A 22,523-nucleotide genomic window follows, 5' to 3' on the forward strand; every position below is an offset into this window, starting at 1 on the left:
TGTTGGTTACACAGCACATGTAACGCTAGTCTGTGCTGTCCTCTGCGTTCATGCTTTGTCCAAACAGATGAGTGAACGTACAAACGGTACGACCTCCATCGGACAGCGGCTCCTTTTGCTACCCGTGTGTTGTTGTTTTTGTGTCTCTTTGTGTACTCTGGGGCCACATGTGACTTCCTTGACAAGTCTTGTAAATATGAATTCTTGGCTCATCCCAACTATGCGTTCCATGTAGCCTAGCAACCAGGCGGAATGTTGCGCTTTTGTTCTTCAGGTGATCTTTTAAGTTCTGCTACCTGTGTGTGTGTGTGTGTGTGTGTGTGTGTGTGCGTGTGCGTGTGCGTGTGTGGGCATCACACTCAGGTGTAGGTATGCCACAAGACGTGTGATACTTCAAAGTTCACACACAAAGTAGAGGGTTTCTCGGGGTAAGTATCACACTTCTAAAGCCTCCAGTGTTCCTTAATTGCCTCATTTCAAGAACCCACTCTTCATAAACACATGTAACTACACACACACACACACACACACACACACACACACACTGCGCACACACTGTAGGTGAAGTTCGACCTAATTCGTAGCGGAGGGACCGTTGGACCCGCCGGCCACCAGCGGCTCATGTACTGCAACCAGTGTAGCATTAAAGCATGGTGGACTTAAGCTAGCTAGCTAACTAGGGGGGGCGGCTGGTTAGTTGGCTTGCCGTCTGATTCCACCATGCTGTAATGCCACACTGGTTACAGTACATGAGCCGAAAAAAAGTCGTCTCTCTTCTGGCAATAGCGATGTGCTTTCTTAACCGGAAGAAGCGGATGTCAAAAGTGTCCTCATTTTATTGGACCCCAGGTGCCCCTAGTTTCGGACACCAGTGTCTATAAACAGCCTTGCCCCTTCCAGATATTTGATATAATTGACATGTATTCCAATTTGCACTGTCATGACAACGTTTGATCTTTACATTCCAATAATCAAACCTTCTTCCGGTTAAGAAAGCTAACCGTAACTAACCCGAAAGCGCATTGCCACGAAGAGAGTGAGAACTAATTAACTACCTGTGACATGTGCCGTGTGAACCCTGGTGCTGGCTTGCCATTGTGTCTCACTACCAGTCAAACTGGTCGGCGAGTCTAAATTTAAGCCTCCACCAGGCCAGCTTGTTGAAAAATTGATCGATAGCGGAGTCGCTGCTATAGTAACAGTCGCAGTTTTAATGGTGGTCGGGTGTCACTGGATTTCCAGGGGAGCACATAGCGAGCGACAATGAGTACGGTGCAGGATGGGGCCACCGGGGAAAAACAAAGCCGTCTCTAAAGTCGGTGACATGTCCAGGGGTGGCGATAGAAGAGATAAGGTAAGGCTCTTTAAAGCCCTCGCGGCTCTGTGTGCCTAATGAGGACAAACTGAACGGGTAAAGCACCGGATGAAACACGTGGAGATGCATCAACACATTTTTGTCATGGCGATGTCATCATAGCAGAAACAATCTACTGTTTTTTTTTGGCTTGCATCCTGTTATTATCTGCAGGGTGATGACAAGTTGGACCTGTGTGGCCGGGGGAACTGGTGGCTGGGAACACTGAAAGTAGGTGTCATGTCACGCTGCTACGTTGGCATCTGTGCTCGCCTGAACAACTGGCTCAGTAGCTCATACGTGTGTGTGTGTGTGTGTGTGTGTGTGTGTCTGTGTGTAGTCGACTTTCAGTTAATGTCTTTTATTGCACTATCCCATTGTCTGTGTCCAAAGTGCGCTGTCTGCCAGAAATAAATTCAAACACTTACACTACAGTGAATCCAGTCCCTAAGTGCCCCGCAGTGCATTCGTGGTAATAATGCATACTAGACCTAATTAAATATCAGTTTATCTTAATGAGATCCCAGCTCTCAGGCTACTCAGCTGGCTAACAATGGGCCACGTGGCTTGAAAATGATTCTTTGTGAATTAACTGAAAGTATTGCTTGTTTGCTGTACATTTGCAGTACAGTACACTTAGAAAGATTATAGAAAGATGGTACCCTTATGTGCCATCATCGAATTATTGCTGGTCGGTACTCAGAATTCAGTTGCATTCTAAAATAATGATTGAAAATAACTATTGTATTGTAACTATTGTATTGTAATGCAATTTAAAAAATAGTTACACCCTCATTAAAAGAGTGTAACAACCTATGTTAGCTTTCCATTGACTGGTAAAAAGACAAATCTGCAAGCTCATGTTTGAGCCAACTAGGAAGTGCCAAAAACTGCAGTACCTCACATGGCCACTTGTTAAAATGCCCAACTTTACAGCAGAATTGAACCTTTTTACAGCCTGATCGAACATGAACTCAGAGGTTTCAAACTAATTTGCATTTGCGATGTGGTCCGGCAATGTCAAGCTAAGTGTTACAGTTGCTAGAGCAGAATTTGGCAATACAGTGTGTCTATCTGAGAGCCAGGCCATGTGTTAACACATTCCCTAAACTTCTCTCCTCTCACCTTCTACCAGGACACACCCATCCCAGGTTTCTATCACATCCGCGACTTCATCGAAGAAGCTGAGCTGAACCCGGTGAGGAAGACCTACGGCTTCAAAGGTGTGGGCAGAAAAGCCCCCATTCTGGGGGTACGTAAGGGGGATTTGCTTCTCCCCGGGGCTTACGACTACACCGACTCCATCCAGGAGGTCCTGAAGCACAAGGCGTCCTACTCTTTCAAAAACTGTCCAAGGCCCAACATCGTCACCCTGGGCATCAGGGACAAGGTGGGGTTCAGACACGACTTTCACTGATCCTGTTGCCACATGTAAAAGAAATAGTTTGCCATTTTGGGAATTACACTTTCTTTCTGAGAGTAGCTAAGTAAAGTAAGTTTACCATGTCTGTGTTAAAGGTACCCTGTGGAGTTTTGAATACTAATAGCAGATTGTACAAGTGGGTCCCAGTTTTGTTAGTACCTCTTACATGAGGACGTACATCGACGTGATACTGTACATGCCCATTGTTTCATGCTATCCCACTGATTGAGAGGTGTTTGGTTGGTAATGTAGCATTGAGCCAGCACAGGTGAAGAAGAAGGAGACTAATAGCTAGCAAGAAAGGATGCAAACAATGCTGATTTTCAAATAGTTTTCAGGTTTACAACTGCTCTCGTCTTTATTCTGAGCTAGCAGATATTCCCATTCGAATCAACGAAGCAGGATGGTCAGAGCGGCGGCCATTTTGATTATATTTCAATGTGTACCGTTGCCATTGCGATCGTTGTAGCAGGTTGACTTCCATATAAATTAAACCGACTTACAGCAAGTCGCGGACTCCCTAGGTTGAGACTAAACGAGCCTTGGAGTATTGCGTTACGAAGCACGCAATACAGTAAATGAGTGAAATTGAACAACTTCCTCACTCTCCGGAGACTGATGACTGGCCAGTTAGCTAGGTCGCTTGTCCTTCTCCATGGCGTCTGGGAGAGAAGCAGGCCCAGCACTGCCTGGTGTAACGGTCCCTCCGCCTCATGGTGCATGGTGAAATTAGCAAGCTATCTAGCTAACTACCGGACTGCTTACAAAGTGGTGGTTCGCTTGCTTTGCGAACCACCACTTTGCTTTAATGCTACACTGTTGTAGCGAATGAGCCGAACAGCGGGCTGGTGGCCAGCGGCAGCTCTGGGTCTAGCGGTCCCTCCGCCTCACTCCCTGCCGCTCTCTAGAAGGATAAGCTACCTAGCTAACTAGCTAACTAGCGCCCTCCGCCTCCGGAGATTTTTTTCTTTTGTACCAGTAGAATGACGACGGAAAACACTTCCACATCCGTTCTACTCCTGTTCTATTTCTATTATTGAAGTATTCCTTAACACTAACACCCAGGATGGAGAAATACTATAATGTCATAAAAGTCAGTGTAATAAGCCCATCATTTTAAGCCTCAATTTAAACATTTGCTCCGTTCGTATGTTGTTGTTACTTGTAGTTGGTGCCACAAGCTGCCCAAAGAAGGGGTGCAGTCTGCATTATGCTAACCACAAGTTACTATCCGCATAAAGTGTTGTTAACTCATAGCCCTCCACACCACCTCGATTCACTGTCTTTCTTGGCTCAGGGTGTTTTTACTTCGACACGTCATCACAACAGAGTAGATGCTCTTCAAAATGCACGTGCAGCAGACTAACTGAAAACAGAAGATGTGTTGGAAACACAAGCCAGCTGTTGATGGTGTAACAAAAAAAAAAAAAAAAGAAAACTCATGCTGATATACTGTCATAGCCATTTAAACACCTCTTTATCTTTATTCCTTGTGCCAGCATATAAACACTTCACCGTGCGACTACGACGTGACAGTGAAACCGGTGGAGAAGATTCCCTGCAAGTAAGCACTCGACAAACAGCCTCTCTTTAACTCTCAGATCACAGCGAAGCAGACAACCCATGAATCATCCCTTGATCGCTGAATCCTTCCCCCCCCCCCCCCCCCTCGTAACTACTTCTCCTTCCCTCTCTCATCTCCTCGCGGAACAAAGATGGAGGAGCAATCACCAACCTGCTCTCTCATTTTCTCTGCCTCTGATCATGCATGGCCTTATTCTTCTCTTCTCTCACTGTTCTCCTCTCTGTTCTTTTTTTTTTTTGATTGCCCCCCCCCCCTCCCCTCTCTCACTTCTCTCCTCTTCTTGCAGGCATGTGATGTTTCGGTCGACCGTGCAGCGGATCACCTTTCCTCCTGTAAGTATCTCGTCACAGAGACTAGTTATTAGCGCCGTTCAGTTTTTCCGTGGCCCACAAAAAGGCTTCATTACAGTACACTTTCAATAGGTTTTAGTTACAAGCTGTGACCCTAATGGTGCTGAACACGAGCTAGTTATGACAACCACAAGGGTCAAAGAAAGCCGATCCCGCGGACTGTCCGATTGTATCATTTGCCCCATTCGGAGGCCTGTTATGGCACTGCACTAGCTGACCAGTCAGCTTCGGTTCATATTGCAGCGTCGCAGCCTCGGCCGCGTGTCCGTGCCGGTAACTGATGGATATTTGAGCCGTGCTGGCAGCTGCTGAGTGTTGACAGAGAAGGAAAGGCGCTAAGAAATCCCGGGGGTGTTATTACTGCGGAGTTGGGAGCAGTTTTTCTGCTGTTAGTGGTGTCACAGCGACTCTGAGACAAGTTCATTGTCAAAGGTTAAGCACCTACCACAAATCCCGCAGCGAAGTCAACCGAAAGACCAGATCACTCGGACAGCTGACTTGGCGTGGGCGGGCAGACATTAGCCGATCAAAACGGTAGTGGAAATCGAACCAGTGGTTTGCACCGGGAACCCTTGGTCCACCCAGAGACAGGAAACAAGAATTTCAGATTTGAGCCTCGTCTCTTAGCCCGCAATAAAATGATTCCCACACATCCAAATAAATAATGATAACAATAATTCCAGTGAGCAGAACACAAAAAAGATGTACGTATTCTGTTTTATTGATGTGACTTAATTTCTCCATCCCGGGGCCCTTGTGTGTCCTAGATTTACACGGTTTGCTTTTTTGCAATATCGACTGCACGTGCTGCTCGGAAGGAACAAATCCTCCCATGAGATTCAAGCCTGTTTGAATAAAAGTCATAATCCCAGACATTTTCATATGAATAAATGCCCTCCTCTCTGTTGCTGTAGCACAGAAGGGATTCAACCTTTAACTATACTGCGTGAAAACTCGCCTATCTAAACACCTGCTGTTTGGCTGTTTGCAACACTATAGAAACTGTTGGTTGGTCCATCGCTTTGGTCCAGACTGAAATATCTTAACAACTATTGGATGGATTGCCACGAAACCTTGAAACAGACATTCATGGTCCCCAGAGGATGAACCCTAAGGACTGTGGTTATCCTCTGATGTTTCCTCTATACCACTACCATGAGGTTAAAGTTTGTATTTTTGAGTGAAACACATCAACAATTATTGGATTGGATGTTATTGAAAGAAAAAAAAAAAAATGCAGTTGATTTAAGGGGGACTGTAATGCAATGTTGTGGATGGACCAATGAAAAACAGGTCAAAGTTTTAAAGTTTCACAGACATTCGCAGCATGTGCCAGTTACCTCCGCTCTGCCGCCGCACAGGAGAACATTTCTAACGTGCCGCGCGCCACATTGGGAAAGTAGGCCAGGTGCTTTGGCTCCAACTCACACACACACACACACACACACACACACACACACACACACACACACACACACACACACACACACACACACACACTCATGTGTGTAAGAGAGTTTTACTGTCCCGTGAAATACACCTGCATTAGCACCTCTGGGAGCATCAGGCAAACGCGCCGGGGCCCAGCAGGCCAGTTCGCCGAGGATCGAGGGAACTGGCGACCGGGATCAAATGGCATGTAACGGTAGCAGCCATTCCTCCGGGGGAGCAGAGGAGAGGGAAAAGACACCTTCCTGCCTCCCTCTGTCAGAATCAGAGAGCAGCTGAAAATGAAAAAGGCTGGTGCTGTGTTCAGGGACAGGGAGACAGTTTTATGTCTGTGGAGGAGGGTAGAAGGAGGGGGTGATGCTATTTCTGCACGGCACGCCGCTGGTGATGACCAGTATGTGTGTTAGTGGGTAAGAGGAAAGGAGAAGTGAAAGGCAAGGAGAGAGAGAGAGAGAGCGAGAGAGCGAGGGAGACGTTCGACAGAGACCAACCCTTAAACACAGATCACATGGGCAGAGCCCGTAAAGATGAATGATATGTCATAGGTCTTAACGACATGGGTATGGGCGTCTGAAAATAGATCTGGTGTATATTGTCAGTGCGTCTTTCACATGACTTGGATATCAGTGAAACAATAGGTTTATGTGAGCTTATAGGTCTATAGGTGAAAGAATGCAACTCTCCTTTGGCTTTAAAAAACGTTAGAGGTCACGATGTACAGTAGGTGATTATAATACATGCTTACACCATCGGGTTTGGTCTGATTGGACCCTGTACTTTCAGTCATAGAAAATACTTCATTGTCCAGCCGAGGCAGGAAATTTGTCTTTGGTCTCACCCAGGAAAGTATAAACGCAAAGCATGTCCAAAAGATAAAAGCATCACATTAACAGAATAACGAGCTCTCAATAGTACAACAGTCCTTGCATTAATATGCATTTAATTAAGGTCCATGTTCTCTTCTGGAAAAAAAACAACGCCTTGTTCATCAAAGGTACTTGTATAATCCAGAATAACATGACAAAGTTAGCTAAGTAAAAGCAAGACGTTCTGCTTGTTGTTTCTCCACGTGTCCTTCACTAAATTACTAAGAGTGCACACAAGTGCCACATTTGTGATCATGTGCTAATGTCCACATGCTAGCCTTGGCCTGCAACATATTGAGGGTGAGGTACATCACGTTCAGCTAACGTTATGTGGACTACAATCCACTACGCACAAATCTACTGCTAACTGCGGTTTTCAATAAAGATACTGCTGAAAAAGAAACAAGCTAGCAACTTATGCTCAACGGCTAAAAATACAAGAAGGTATTGCATGCTAGGCTTGGTCTGCAACACATTGAGGTTGAGGCAGGCCTATAGCATGCTTAGCTTCTGTTTTAAGTTGATTTTAACTTGTTAGGTTACCAAAGCGCTGTTCAATAACCAAAGTACATGCTACATGCTACTGCTAACTGACAATTTGAAATAAAGAAGAATTGAAGAAAAAACAACAACTACAAAACACACCCTACGTTCTCTTCTGCTAATGATTACATGCTAGCCTGGATATACAGCATATTGATGCTAGATCACACAATCTATCAATCTGTCAATCAATAATAACTCCTATCTCTGGCCCCTTTAGAAGGAGGGACCTGCTCCATGCCACTATAATCCACAGACCAGACCAGGAAAAGGGATCACTTCCTGCTTCAAGTCCACCTTGCCGCGGCTCCACTGTGTGCACTCGGTGAGTCCGGTACTCCACATTTAGCCCCGCGTACTCTGTAGATGCACACAGGTGGAACATGTCCGACGCTACATTACAAGTAGCAAGGCTATAGTTAGTGTCTGTCTGTCACCAGTGTGAGACGATGAACACTGTTGACTGTTTTATGCCCTCTCGGCTGCGTTATGGCAGTAATATTCTTGATGAGCGAGTACGCTAATGTTTCGATTGCATTCAGTAATGACGTTATCGTGGTTTTGACGGAAGTTTAAAGAGATAAGTTATGATTTTATTAGATCCTGTAAGTAAAACGTAATATTACCCGATGAATTACATAACAGAATGCATCAAAGAAAACATACCTAACACAGATATGTTCAGCACTTCAGAACATATTCTGTGAATAGCCTAACTTGATATTGGATTACATTAAGTGAAGAAAATACCACGTTTCTCTTTTGGCTAATGGTCTACCAAAATTTTTAATTATGGCATCTCTTTGAAATACAAAAAAAATTGTATTTCAAAGAGATGCCATAATAAAAAAAAAAAAGCATTTGTATGTTGTGCGTGTGTGCATTGTATGTTTATTCCACAGAAGACCCCAGGCCCAGGGGCCTACGCACCTTACTGGAAGTTGGGCGACCGTCTGAACACGGAGGCCACAGACCCGTCATTTAGCTTCTTCTTCCGCGACATTCTTTAGCGTGGACCTCAAATCTCTCGATGCCTTGATCCCGCCACCATCCTGTCAGCCCCGAATTGCAGATCACACACGGTGACCCTGCCTTATTTAAAAAAATAAATAAAAATAAAAGTATAATGTACAAAAGAAAGTAATAACCCAGTCTCTTATTACTTGGACCAATGTTTATCTGTACCGTATGTCAGCGAGGGATTTTGCGGTCTGCCAACATAATAAGCCACATTCGTTGTGCTCAAATCGCTTTAGTGACGCCGGCCGGGGAAGCAGAATGATCTTATCTGCAACAAAGGGTACTTCATTCCACTTAACTACATGTTCCCGGTACTGCTCTCTCCCTTCATCTCTCCTCTCTCCCATCTCTGTCGGCGGTCGGGCTGCTTTGCCTTCCTACTATCTCTGCCCTGCGATGCACTCCGGAGGAGGACTGCTGCTCAGCCATGCGTCACATGCACATAGCTTAGCGTGGCATGCTGCACCCTCAGATAACACATTCAGCATTAGGGGCCAAGGCAGTGGCACACAATAAAACAGCTATTCTTATCGCTACCTACTCTTTCTTTTTCTTTTGACGAAACAAACAAACGCGGCCGGTAATGGTTCAGGGACACGAGAGAGCAGCGGCGATAGGAATCACCATCCTCATCGAACGTAACAGCGGCGTAGATTACAGCGCGACAGGGGATGGGTGCAAAAAAAACCCCCCAAAAAAAAACAGATTGCAGATTTGTTATTGGTGTGATCCTGGGCAATGTTTATCATTTATTGACTCGGAGAGGGCTTTTTTGCTGAGCATGCATGCACTTTGTCAGCACTGCCACATATTCATAGACTCACGCCTAAGAGCAGCAGAACCAGATTCTGTTAAGTAGAGCCCAATTTCTGCAACAGATAATATAGCAAGATGACAACGATAATGATCTAGTTATTTCATTGATTGACTATCGCATTTGTGATATTAACAGTGGATCAAATGACTGTAATGTGAAAGGTGCGATGAACCCACAGACTGCAGGTTCCTTCAGCTCATTGTCTTGGTTTTACCGCTTACAACCGCTCTCATCGGCCCTTTTCAAGCCACAGTGTGCAGCTTGTGTATTAAACCCAGAATATGCTGCCAAACAGCAGACATTGAAAGTTGCCATTTCTTTGGAACATTGCAGTTAAACAGCTAAAGAGAGTGGGGAGTTGGTGGAGACCAAAAAAGTGCTAAAAGGCGAGTGAATATTGGAGAACGCGACTCCAAAATCAACGCTTAATGTTCTTCCACACAGTGAAGAAGGTGGAAGCAGGGTCATGTTTGTGGCGATGTCACTGGAACACCCGACACGCTTTGTGGAGACGTTTGGTTTACCTGGAAGACACCTGATTATTTTGGACACGGCGCTCGATAACGGGTGCTCCGAGGTTTGAGTTGGGAAAAACCGGAGCGACTTGAGGCAGCGAAGTCTCAAAACCACCGCGGGTCAACGCCCAGCATCGGTTGTTCGAGTGCTGTTCTCGTCTCTTTGCTCAAGGGCACTTCAGCAGGGTGAACATTTGCATAAAACATTTGCTCCTCTCTCCGCGTATCGACTTCAGCTCTGCTTTTGTTCGGGACGACGTTATCGGGGGGCACATCTACTCGGCCCGACTCTAATCCCCACCACTCTGTTTCCCTTCTGTCGCAGACACTTAAGAGCTCGAGGAAGTTCAAGAGCCGGGCTCTTATTCCCCCTGTCATTATTCTGGAGACAAAGGAGCCGCACACTTCCACCCGGAGAGGAAGACAATCTTATTAACGCAGGGCTTTGCATGCAGCCTCTAGAGGGGCTGGACACACGTTTCTACTACTTGTGAGGGAGACGCAAAGAGGGACACGTGAATGTGCGTGAGTGTGTGTGTTATGTGTGTGTGTGTGTGTGTGTGTGTGTGTGTGTGTGTGTGTGTGTGTGTGTGTGTGGGTGTGTGTGTGTGTGTGTGGGATGAGCGGCCATTCTGCCTGCGGTCAAGGCACCAAGCCCCCAGTAATCTCTGTCTCTCTCGTCCTCCATTCTCATCGCAGTGATCTCCACGGTGCAGCGCTGATCTCTGACATATGCCTCATACTGACGACTTAACACCCTCCGTCTCCCACAGCCTGCCTCGACCACAGGCACGGCTAGGCACCCGCTCTTTCGCTGTCAATCAAGACCCCCCCCCCACACACACACACACACACACACACACACACACACACACGTAGACACACGTTTGCTTCAGAAGAATACGCACGCAGCTGCACAATGCGATGAATGTGCATCTGTGATACTTCTGCTTTTTTTTTATTTTTTATTTTTTTATTTTTTTAAGCGAGCTTGCAAACTAATGCGCGAAACCTGCAAACACGTGAGCACACACTGTACACCCACATCTATGGGCTGGTGCTACAAAACTACTACTTGCTTTTTGATATTTAAAAAGGTAGTAAATAAAACCTCTGCTGAAAGATGAAAGTAGATCATCCCTCTGCGGAGAAAAAACGATCTGGATGGCACTGCACAAAGCCTACCACACACACACACACACACACACACATACACACACACACACACACACACAATATCCTTTCATCTGTGGTAGTGTTTCCCGTGGCGAGAAGGAGGTTTAAGTGCGATTTAAGATGCTGGCACAGCGGGATTACATCATTCAAAGGTCACGAGAACATCTGGTGTCGGCAGGTCGCACCGGCAGCCCCGAATATCAACTTCAGTTTTTCGGGCACGGCTTAATGAGATCCGGTCGGCGTTCAGGAAGCAGTGTTTTGCACATCAGTGGGGTCTGGAGTAAATCCGTGTTTCTGGCAGCTTACAACAGGAGGTGACCCTGCTACTCAGTGGTGCGGCTGGAGCCGGAGTCGAGAGGACGTCAAATTAACAGCTAACTCGGGGCAACACGCTGAGAAAATGTGACCCTGCTCAGCGGAGCGATGACGAAGGCAGACCGCTGGAATTTCATAAAGAATGTGATGTTGCGCAACAAAAGTACCCATAATCCAATACTGGTGTGGGACAAATGCCATTATCAGTTGCTGAGTCCCAGCTAAAGGTCACCAAACAAACAAGCAAACAGAGAAGCCATTGTCTGCCACTGACATTGTGATGAACTAAAAATGGCCTCCCAGTACCACAGGCTGTCTCCCGGTCCTCCCTTGCCGTATAACTCGAGCACCTTGAGGGACTCCGGGCAGCAGAGAGAGGGTCAGACAGAGAGGTGGCAGGTTCAGAGGTGCTGCTCCCCTCGTGTCCCCTTTAAGTCCAGGTCATATTCACTCTCGTCACCACGTCCCACACTAAGCTGGGGAATTTAGTGGGCAGAGTGACACCACCGGGAGGGTGACCAGGTATCCTTTTCCCCCCCCCACCCCCCCTCAGGCTGCTGACGGACGCATCGGAGCAACATTACGCTTCCATCAAATGGCATTTTAAAAGTTTAATCAGCTGCAATGGGCGACTGTTAGCGAACAAGGGGGCCATTGTTTAAACGGTGCTGGCACCGCTGCGGTGTGTGTGTGTGTGTGTGTGTGGAAGTGGACCAAGAGCGCTGGAGGCCGGTCAGGTGGGGAGGCCGGAGTGATTGATGGAAGAGAACGCACTGCGGGCCAAGCTGCCATTTACCGCGGCGTTATTAGGCATGGCGCTCGGCAACCTCGTAAATGAGCGTCGGAGCAAGTCCAAAAATGAGGCTGACGGCGGTGTGCCAACGATGTGAGAATAATTCAACAGTTGGCTGTCAGAGCTGCATGTGACTTGCAAAGCAAATGCCTGCATTGTGTGTTTGAAAACGTGACCTTTTGCCCTAATTTCCTAGCTGAGCGTTAAGACTCGAAAACAGGGAGACAGCTAGCCTCTGGCCAACAAAACCAGCACCTCTTAAGCTCCCTAATGTTATAAATCTGTTGTGTTTAATCTGTGCAAAAACTGATGCGTTAAACTAACAAGTTTTGTTTTCGTACAGGGTTATGTGAGTAAGCTTTTGGAGTGCTGGTAGGCAGATTGTGTTTCCTTTGGGTAGAGCCAAGCTAGCTGACTCTCCGTTTCTGTTAGGCTAAGCTAAGCTAACTGGCTGTAACTTCATATTTAGTGAACATGAGTGTGAAAAAAATGATTTCCAAAAAAAGTCAAACTTTTAACCATTCCCACCAGGAGACATTGTTTTATTTAATTTCATGATTTGACAGGGACGGGGCACGACACGCTAACTTACATCTGAAGCCCCTGGGCAGGGTTTTATGAAGATGCATTGTATTCCAGCCTGGATCGATTCAGGGAGATGAAAAATGTCGTAGCCATAAACACCGGCTGTAAACAGCAGCTATAACTTGAAATTATAGCAGAAACATTTATTGAAGGTTTTTACTGTAAAATCTTTGGAAAGTGCTCAAGTCATGTCAGCATACAAAGCTTTGTTTTCCAAAGTATTTCTGAGAATGTACGCTATTTACTCTTCACCTTCTAGCCATTCTCGCAGCATTTTGAATGCATTCCTTTGTCAACACGTGCTTTGACTCTGCTGGAACACATTTGCCCTCTGGGGATGAACTATGTGTACGTTTCCCGTACCAGTCATTTTATTTATAAATGAGATTATGGAACCACATCTGATCCTCATAACCTCCATCACACCCCTCACCCATCCATGACTCCCTGGCCTTCTTTGGACATCACAATGATGGTTTATGGTTTCCTTCTTGGCTCCCTGCACCGACGACACCCAGCCCGTGCCCTCCATATGGCCCTGTCAGATTGGCATCCATGCACACACACCACCGTGACCTGAATACCAAGCCCCCCCCCCCCCCCCCCCCCCCCACGCACACACACACACACACACACATTCAACATGGCCACCACTTTTGATCATCAGTTATTTGTTCATCATTGATCTCTGTTTTATCCAATATGGCAGCAACTTGTGTCACAATGCTGAGTATGGAGGTTGTGTGTCTGTCTAAGGGCGGGTTCACACCTAAAGGTTTTGGCTCCTGAATGGAACCAATGCGAGGATACATTGGTTTCCATTTCCCAGGCTGGTGGCCAGCGCTGGGTCAAAACAATACGTCTCTTACTCCCCTAGACTACGGAGCTGCTGACCTGCAGGGAGAGTGAAACAGAGCGACTGCGAGTTGCGTTAGATAGCTAGTTACTGTCTCATTTGAGGTCTGATAAACTGTAGATTCATCAAATTCAGTGGTAGAAAACGGGCAAATAGGCTGCTAGTCCACCAGTCACCGAAACGGGAAATGCAAACTTTTTAAATGTTATACGCGTCCTGTCATTGGTTCGAATGGTGTTCACACCAGAAAAGAACCGCTCCAGAATGAACTTGACGGAGACAGAGAGCGGTTGCTTGGTCCGCACCAAAATTGGGGTCGGATGCCGTTGCCATCTTGGAATATGGCCCTCGCCATGTTGGGTTTTTTTTGCAACCGATAAACGGAAGTTACCATATTTGGACTGCTGAGGAGTGACGTAGAGACGACATATACGGCTCTGGTAGCGACCTGTCAATCACAGTAAGCCCACTCTAAAGCACACTTTATGGTCTATTTGTCTCTAATAATATTCTAATCATATTGTATTGAAGAATATTTGAAACTAGAGAATGAGAACATAAACTCATGTTTACAATGTTTACTGAGGTAAGAAATCAAGTTAGAAGTAGTCACATTTTCTCATAGACTTCTATACAACTAGACTTCTTTTTGCAACCAGAGGAGTCGCCCCCTACTGGTCAGTGGAGAGAATGCAAGTTTTTAAGACACTTCCCGCATTGGCTTCATTCGGCAGAACCGGAGGTTGCCGCCAAACGAACCGCACCAAGAGAGGTGAACGCTCCGGGGTTTGGTTCAACCGAGGCTGGTGTGTACGCGCCCTACAAGGCCCCCGTAAATGTACAGCGAGTGTACCGGAACACTTGATAGCAGTTGCTCCACCATGCTCATATCACGCACACACACACACACACACACACACACACACACACACACACACACACACAGACACACACACACACACACAGACAGTCTTGTGATGCTCAGTCGTAACCAGAGCGACATGCCTGGGTGCTCTGACATCACGATGACGCAGACGGGCATTCACAATAACTTCTGCTCATTGAACCCAGGTGTACACACTGTTTATTTTTACGTGTGTGTGTGTGTGTGTGTGTGTGTGTGTGTGTGTGTGGTGACACTCGGTCCGGTGAATCGAACTTCCTTTGCCGGTCGTCATTCTGAGAGGTTTTGCAGCAGGCCGCTTCCTCCATTAATCCGTCTCCATTTACCAGAGCTGTCAAGTCCATAGCATATGTGTGTGTGAGTGTATATAAACATGTAACACACAATGTGTTCATGGTGCCTCTCATAGTCAGTGTGTGTGTGTGTGTGTGTGTGTGTGTGTGTGTGTGTGTGTGTGTGTGTGTGTGTGTGTGTGTGTGTGTGTGTATTTGTGCATGTGCAAGCACACCATGTAATATTTCAGTCTTTACCCACAGGGATTAGACCATTCATCTCCCGAAGCCCCTGTGTAGGTGTCACACACAGCGCTAATGAGGAGAGGACGGAACAAGGGAGAGCCGGCGAGCGAGGAGGGAAAAAGTAAAAATAGATTCTCTTTTTTCCGGGCGGCAGAAAAGAGGCGACAGTGATCGATAAATTCCCGCCCGGAAATCAAAGTATTGATGTATGGGGGAGGGGGTGTTCATGCCGGGGGGAGCGACAGGAGTGTGGGCGATTGTGGAGTTTTAAGACGAGACAAAGAAGGCAGGGATTTGTGCTCGTTGCCCTGCAGGGAGGGAAACAGTTAAGAAATGCTGAGAGCAAAGGCAGTGACTCTTCCCATAACACAAATCAATTTACACCATCCTGAGACATTGATTATAGCTGGCTCATACCTCACATGGTAACAGCAGACATCAAACAGACACTGTCAAGCCTGCAACACCACACAACGGGTGCATTATCTGCCTCTTGCTGTGTGTGTGTGTGTGTGTGTATACGTGTGTGTGCGCATGCGTCAAGTGTGTGTGTTGTTCAACAGACCAGATATCTCTCTGCTTCCCCAGTTACTCAAACAAGGGGATGGCTGCTAGGCAACCAAGCCACATCACATCACATCAGGCAAGCCGGCGGAGAGCGAGAGAGCTAGAGGAGGAGGGAGAGAGAGAGAGAGAGAGGAGGAGGAGGAGGAGGAGGAGGAGGAGGAGGAGGAGGCAGTTACTGTGCTGGCAGTATTACATAAGCCGGCAGCCCGGTCCCACTGCTCACATTAATGTGGTTAGGCACTCGGAAGTGATGTCCATTAGTCACAAGTGACAAGACAGGTGAAGACGCAGCATCAAGCAGTGATTTTTAAAAGCCGTTGTAGTTTATAATGGAGAGCATTACGAGCAGATGAGTAAAAAAAAAAAAAAAAAAAAAAAAGCCGACACCAAAAAAAAAAAATACCAAAAAAAAACAACAGACACGTTATGAGCGGATGAGTCGCCTACTGTACCGTACAGACAGAACAAACAGAACAGCGACTGATAACACCCCAGAGGGACGGCTTCAAAAACAAACGCGCACGCATGAAGGTACATCATATAAATAAAGACAAGCCGCATGGAAAGACACACATAATAAAGACATATGGAATGATACGCGATTGTCCCAGCATTGAAAATGGATGAGCTCTCGTTTGAGGTTTGACAGGGGGGGGGGGGTGGGGGGTGGGTTTGTGTGTACATGAAAGCTGCAGCGTCAGTCAACGTGATCATCAAAAATACATCAAAGGCTAAGACATAGATGAAGTAGAGCTGCTGGTGTTGCTGACAAGCCTGCACATAATCGATGCATCTGCATCTCCGCACGTAACACGACAACATACATTCTATCTGGAAGATGTAACCGGCACACCTCTGCTGTTTATTCAATTAACACCCACAGATTCAGATTATTAAGAATGTTACTCATTAGCCACTAATTGCTAAGAGCTATGATCTCTGTTCCTATAACTCCATAGGATGTACATTGTCACAGAACGTACATTATAACATTATTCTCTCTGTATTTACTGCTCTGTTATGTTGCAAAAATCAGAATGCCTCTGTTGCTTTTTTCTACATGAACAGCATTGATGTCCTGTAATAACGCCACTGTTTTCACGTAAATATGCAACACTGAGAAAAACTTCTTTTGTAGCTGATAACTTATAAAGAACGTAGCAGCGCTCATATTTTGGGGGGACGATTGGCTTCATATTTGAAAGGTTGTAAATCAAAGTCATTGAAACTTTTTAAGGGAATACTTTTTGGGGAATACACTTAAAGCTTTAGCTTTCTAGCTGGACGTTTTAAGCCACATTCATATCTGCTAGTTAGATGTAAAGCTACATCCTGGAGTTAGCTAGCTTAGCCTAGCATATAGACTGGAAACAGGGAGAAACAGCTAGCCTGGCTCTGTCCAAGGGTAACAAAATATCTGCCTACAGAAAGTTCACTAAGCACATTGTTGTTTGTTAAATTCGTTCACCGTAAAATAAACTGCCGGTTGTGGTTTTACAGGGGTTTATGCTAAGCTAACCGTCTCCTGCCTGTAGCTTCATGTTCAATAAACAGACATGAGTGATATCAATCTTCTCATCAAGCTGTTGGCAGGAAAGTGAAACAGGCCTATTTCCTAAAATATTGTCAAACATTCCATTTAAGGTACGTGTTCTCCACCTAGCACTGCTTTTTAAGATAAGATAAGATAGTCCTTTATTAGTCCCGCAGTGGGGAAATTCACACTGTATCTGCATCACAGATTATTATAACCCAAACCCCCAACCCCAGCCCAGGCCCTTTCAAAGTTCCCTGGGGATGATGGTGAAGGGCCGGATGGGGCAGGAGGCCTCCAGCTCCAGGGCTGTCAGGAAGCAGTCGGGGGCCTGGCTCGAGCCCCGAGACTGCAGGGCCTCTCCCAGACCGCTCCACGCCTCGTGAGAGGTGCTGTGGACCTGAACCGCATCATGCAGGACTTTCTCCCCGAGGTGGGTGCGCTCGGTTTTCACCAGCAGACGGCCCTGGATGGACAGACGGATAAAAGAGAGGGGACTTTTAGGTTTGCATATAGGCTCAACAGGTCATGAAAAGTAGTCCAATAGAAAAGGAAGTACAAACGGAACAAAGTGTTATTTAATTGTTTGTTTTAAAAGAAAATCCACTTAGAAATCCACTTCTGAGGCAAGTTACAGGCAAAAAGTTGAGCAATGGCGTGCTCTCATTCTCACAACACAGAATGGTGAAATTACATTAAACCTCGTCCTTAAATTGTCTCCCTAAATATCTACCATTAAAACAATTCATCATGACAGGATAAGATCAAGTAAGCAGATGGTGGCTTTTTCCAAAAAAAAAAAAAAAAAAAAAAATCCAAATCTTGGATTATAATGCCTGCTGTCCTGTGGACTAGTTTAATACGACAAAACACAAAAAAAGAACAGCAACAAAAACCAACTGTACTACACTTTACGAGAGTGCAACTGAAGGGAGAAAATCAACAAATCGTGAGATTAGGAGCAGTCCTCTGTGGAAAAACGAGCCGCACACACAGTCATGAAAGTTGATGCTGTGTTTAACTGCTGGTTAAAGGGATCACATTGGTGCAATCGAGTTGCGTACAAGCACACGTTACATCACTGCTGATTTGCCAAAGCAAACCCTCACTCTTTTAGATTGGTAAACTCTGTTGTTCCTACCTTGAGACAAAGGGACGGGTTTCCACTTTTACCGATCTCTGTTAATGTAATGTAAATAGAGAACGACAATAAACTTAAAGCAACTTAAATCCTGCTAAAATAGCTAATCCAACATACTGCACTCTCTTTACATAAGTTACATTATTGTTGCACTGTAATCTTGTTGGGCAAAACAGATTCAAGACCCAGCTGCAAACAAAGCAATGCGTCTACGAGCAATGGTACCAGAAAATCCAACCCGGAAGATGAATAAGCACACATGGACGTCCTGAGACAGACGTGTAGCTTCCTGCAGTTTGGGTTGTAATTTGACTGTTAGCCTTCTTCCATATACATTTTGCTAAACCGGAGGATTCTTTTCAATCTTTATGATCGTCTGACTGCTCAGGCTTGTTACCCTGTTGGACCTATTTTTAGTAATGTTAAAGGGTACACAGAGCTACGCAATTAACTTGGTGAGCACAATGTTATCACAACAGATAGACCTCACGCTACCAAAATAAAGGCCAAGGCAAGCATTAAAACATATTTTGCCAGTAATTTTAGTTGAAGAAAGTGACTAAAACCACTGTTGGGCCAGCAACTTGAAAATGAATCAACTACTTTCATCAAATAGAACAAAAACACTTTTTGTTCTATTTGATGAAATACAAATGACCCTGACAGCAGAATTAAATGCTCTGACATTAAAAAGAAAATAAATAAAACTGAATCTTTGGCTGTTGCAGGACTTGTAATAAGCCTGAATCAATGTGCACTCCGCTGTCTTACACAAGCAGCTAGCTTAACCGCTATGAGTACTAACAATAACCATTTTTGTTGTTTACGTTCATTATGAAATGAATAATGATCATTTTGCAGGATGACTTGAAGGGATGTCTGTGTAGCCGACTTGCTGGCTAGATTAAGGACCTTTTGGAGCTAATGCTGCTAGCTACGTTTGTGTGAGAAGGCTGGCTTTTGGGGTTGGATCATTTAACCTTAGCTTTAACAATTAATAAAAAAGTACCATCAAAAGTGCTTTGCAGAAACTCTAAAGGTTTAGCACCCACTCGTCACATATTGAGTATTTAGAAAAAAGAAAAGACGACTTTGTGGTATAACAAGCAGCCAGCCAATTTGATGACCATCAGCAGTTAGCTTAACATAAGCCACCAGTGGCTAACGTTAGCAAGCTAGCTAGCTCAGACAACATGTAAATAAGGCAACTTTGGAGTCACTGCATAAAGTGTTACTGGCATTACTAAATGTCATTTTTGAATTTCAAATGGTAGTCCCTTACACTAACTATTTGTTCCGGAAAAAAGTATCCATCTCGAGCAAGTTTCAATACTCTGACAATGTATTTTCTTACATACTGATAAGAATTGAGCTCTTTTGGAAGGCAGAAAAACTTACAAAAACTGATATTAAATTGATTGGTAGCCTACTAACAAGTTCACACAGTTTGTGCCAAAGTGCCCCACACATTCAAAGACATTGGTATGTTCCTTTACAGAACATGTTAGTCCAAAGTCCTCATTTGCAGTGGCGTGCTGGACGGCTACTGCCCAGGGCTCTGCCAGGAAGAGTGATGGGAATGCATGCAATCTCCACACTCACTGGTTTCACACTGTATGAACGTATATATATATATATATATATATACTGTAGATGTATGTGCCTGTGTGTGGCATAAAATGCTGAGCGAAAAAAGGAACAAGAAGTACGTAAGTGGCATTTCATGTAAACTGTATGAATTGAATAAATGGTCGTTCGAGCTGATGTGTGGGGAAAAATAAGCGCACACTGTCATGCTGTGGTTTTGTAAAAAGTACGCTATGTATGGGAGACAGAGAAGGATATTATGGATGATATCTGTCGTCACCGTGTAAAGGGCATGCAGAACTTTGTGTGACTGCGTGTGTTGTGCCTCTTTTTCGGAGGTCAGCTCAGTTGGGGGCGCGGTGCGTTTGAGAGACCGGCAAAAAAAGGCTGTCACGCAACTGACCAACAGCATGGAGTCAAATCTGTCTCACACGCAAACATACCGCACGCACACACACACACACACACACACACACACACACACACACACACACACACACGTACACAAGGAACAGTTTCATATGCACACTCAAGGTGACAACAGGCAGCCTCTCGCACAATATCGTCCCCTCCCTTACTTTGACTATCTGTTACACACACACACACACACACACACACACACACACACACACACGCTGAGCTGGCCTGAGGTCAGACAGACGAGTCTTGTTATGCAGTCTCTGCTCACAAGCTCCAGATTAATTGGGCTGAAATTCACATAGCTGTCTAGGGGCTCTGATGCAACTTTCAATAAAAGCACACACTCACACTCACACTTCCACACACACACACACACACACACACACACACACACACACAAACACACACTTTCTCTCTCTCTCTTTTCCTCCGTTCTCCTTTTCCTCACTGCTACTGTGAGGAAGACACAGAGGAAGATCGAAACTCTTGGGTACGGAGAAAACCTGTCACAGGATGTGCAAACAGGGCTTGTGTGTGTGTGTGTGTGTGTGTGTGTGTGTGTGTGTGAGAGTGAGTGTGTGTGTCTATATGAGTGTGTGCATGCATGCACGTCAGTGTGTGGGTGTATGCTTGAGGTGTATGATGTATTCCTTGCCGCTGGTTTGGCCACTAGCATCCACATCTTACTGTCTGTGCTCTTGTCTCCAGACTCACAGTGGTTACATTGTTCCGACGTTTCTAGCATAAACAAGCCGGCTACGGGGATAAAACACACACACACACACACACACACACACACACACACACACACACACACACACACACACACACACACACACACACCAAGAATCACACCCTTCCATCTGTGCCACATGTCATGCTGGTAACCACGGAACAGTTGATCCTTCTTCGGCCAGCTGCTCAATCAAATGAACACTAGCCCGCTGTATATGCTTTGGTCTGACACAAACAGGGGAGAGGCTGAAGAAGACGAGCTGACGGGAAAGAACAAACAATACACACACAGTTGTCTAAGCTATCTGTAAAGAAAGAGGTCAGTGTTTTCTGTTTTGAGAGTGAGATGAGAAGAACAATAGCAACCTCACGTCCGAGCATTGATTACAGATGGCTACGAGACTTTGTTAGCCTAGCTTAGCACGAGGAAACAGCTAGCCTGACTTTTTTTTTTTTTTTTTAATTACGCAATGTTATTTTGTTGGTTTCATCTTTACATGTGATTTAGGGGAACTTGTGTTGAAGCTATTTTATTGACAAACACTTTATCTATCTGCCCAGAAGATTAATCTGGAGCAGTGTCCCCCTGGCTATAGTGTGTTGCCATTCAGTCTGCAGGTTGAGGATGATTAGGTTTCACTGTTAGTCTCTGTAGGCGTGATGGTATCAAACCTAACAACTCATAAGGCCTGGTCCCACCAGCATTTACGTCTACATTTTGCATCGACACAATTCCAATGGAACGGAGCGCTGTATTGTCCAAAATGGAGAAAGCTATTGTAGCTTACTAGCTGTGTTGCACCATCCAGTTTTATTTAACGTCCTCTGTCAAAGTATAAACTTCACAAAAGAGAAGAGACAGTCATGAAACAGGTGTTGATTGTACAATATGTTTTTTGACTTAATTATGTTAACTTAATGTCCCTGTAGTGATTGAGCTAATGAGCAAGCAGTTAGCATGTTAGCAGCTAGCTCACTTGCTACAATAGATCACCAACTAGCACTGCGAGCAGTTACTACGTCGCCAAGCTTCTAGAGCCACATATTTCGTTTAAATGTATCGCAAAATTATGACACATTATCTCAGAATAATGACTTAGTATCTCAAAATAAAGAATTGGTATTTAAAATAATAAGTTAGCATCTCGTCTTTGAGATACTACGTCATTAATTCATGAACGTTCTACCAAAGTTTGACGACGCGAATCAGGGAATTCATCCACTCTTCTTTTTATGAAACACGCAAAACAACATATTGGTCTGTCCTGTTTGTGTCTTGGATAAATAAACTACAAACAACATGTAAGCTGTTTTTATTTCCATTATGCTAAGCTGGGCTAACAGTGTCCTGATTTCTGCTTGGTACCCAACCCACATACATGAGCTGGACATCGTCTCACTCTTGGGCAAAAAAGCAAGGCCGAAATTTTGAACTGAGACAAAAGGGTATCAGAAAAAGTTTTTTAA

At 45.2% G+C, this 22,523-nt stretch overlaps 2 protein-coding genes across 2 annotated transcripts in view; one reads left to right on the forward strand and one right to left on the reverse strand.

Annotated features, from left to right (window-relative positions):
* Positions 1 to 553: 553 nt before the first annotated feature.
* On the forward strand, positions 554 to 8,697 carry stpg4 (sperm-tail PG-rich repeat containing 4). The gene is given in 8 exon segments (XM_068713960.1): positions 554 to 1,290; positions 1,292 to 1,354; positions 1,529 to 1,585; positions 2,490 to 2,744; positions 4,277 to 4,341; positions 4,649 to 4,694; positions 7,791 to 7,895; positions 8,473 to 8,697. Coding segments are annotated over 8 exon segments (726 nt in total). The 5' UTR covers positions 554 to 1,263; the 3' UTR covers positions 8,581 to 8,697.
* Positions 8,698 to 16,464: 7,767 nt separating this feature from the next.
* The window catches only part of ttc7a (tetratricopeptide repeat domain 7A), a 42,290-nt gene continuing 36,231 nt past the window's right edge, over positions 16,465 to 22,523 (reverse strand). Inside the window, 1 exon segment of the mRNA XM_068713959.1 lies at positions 16,465 to 17,639. Coding sequence (XP_068570060.1) covers positions 17,421 to 17,639 — 219 coding nt within the window. The 3' untranslated portion in view covers positions 16,465 to 17,420.

This window comes from Cebidichthys violaceus, unplaced genomic scaffold, assembly GCF_023349555.1.
Source record: "Cebidichthys violaceus isolate CVI_PGR_0920_01 unplaced genomic scaffold, fCebVio1.0.p SCAF_190, whole genome shotgun sequence".
Lineage (NCBI taxonomy): Eukaryota > Metazoa > Chordata > Actinopteri > Perciformes > Stichaeidae > Cebidichthys > Cebidichthys violaceus.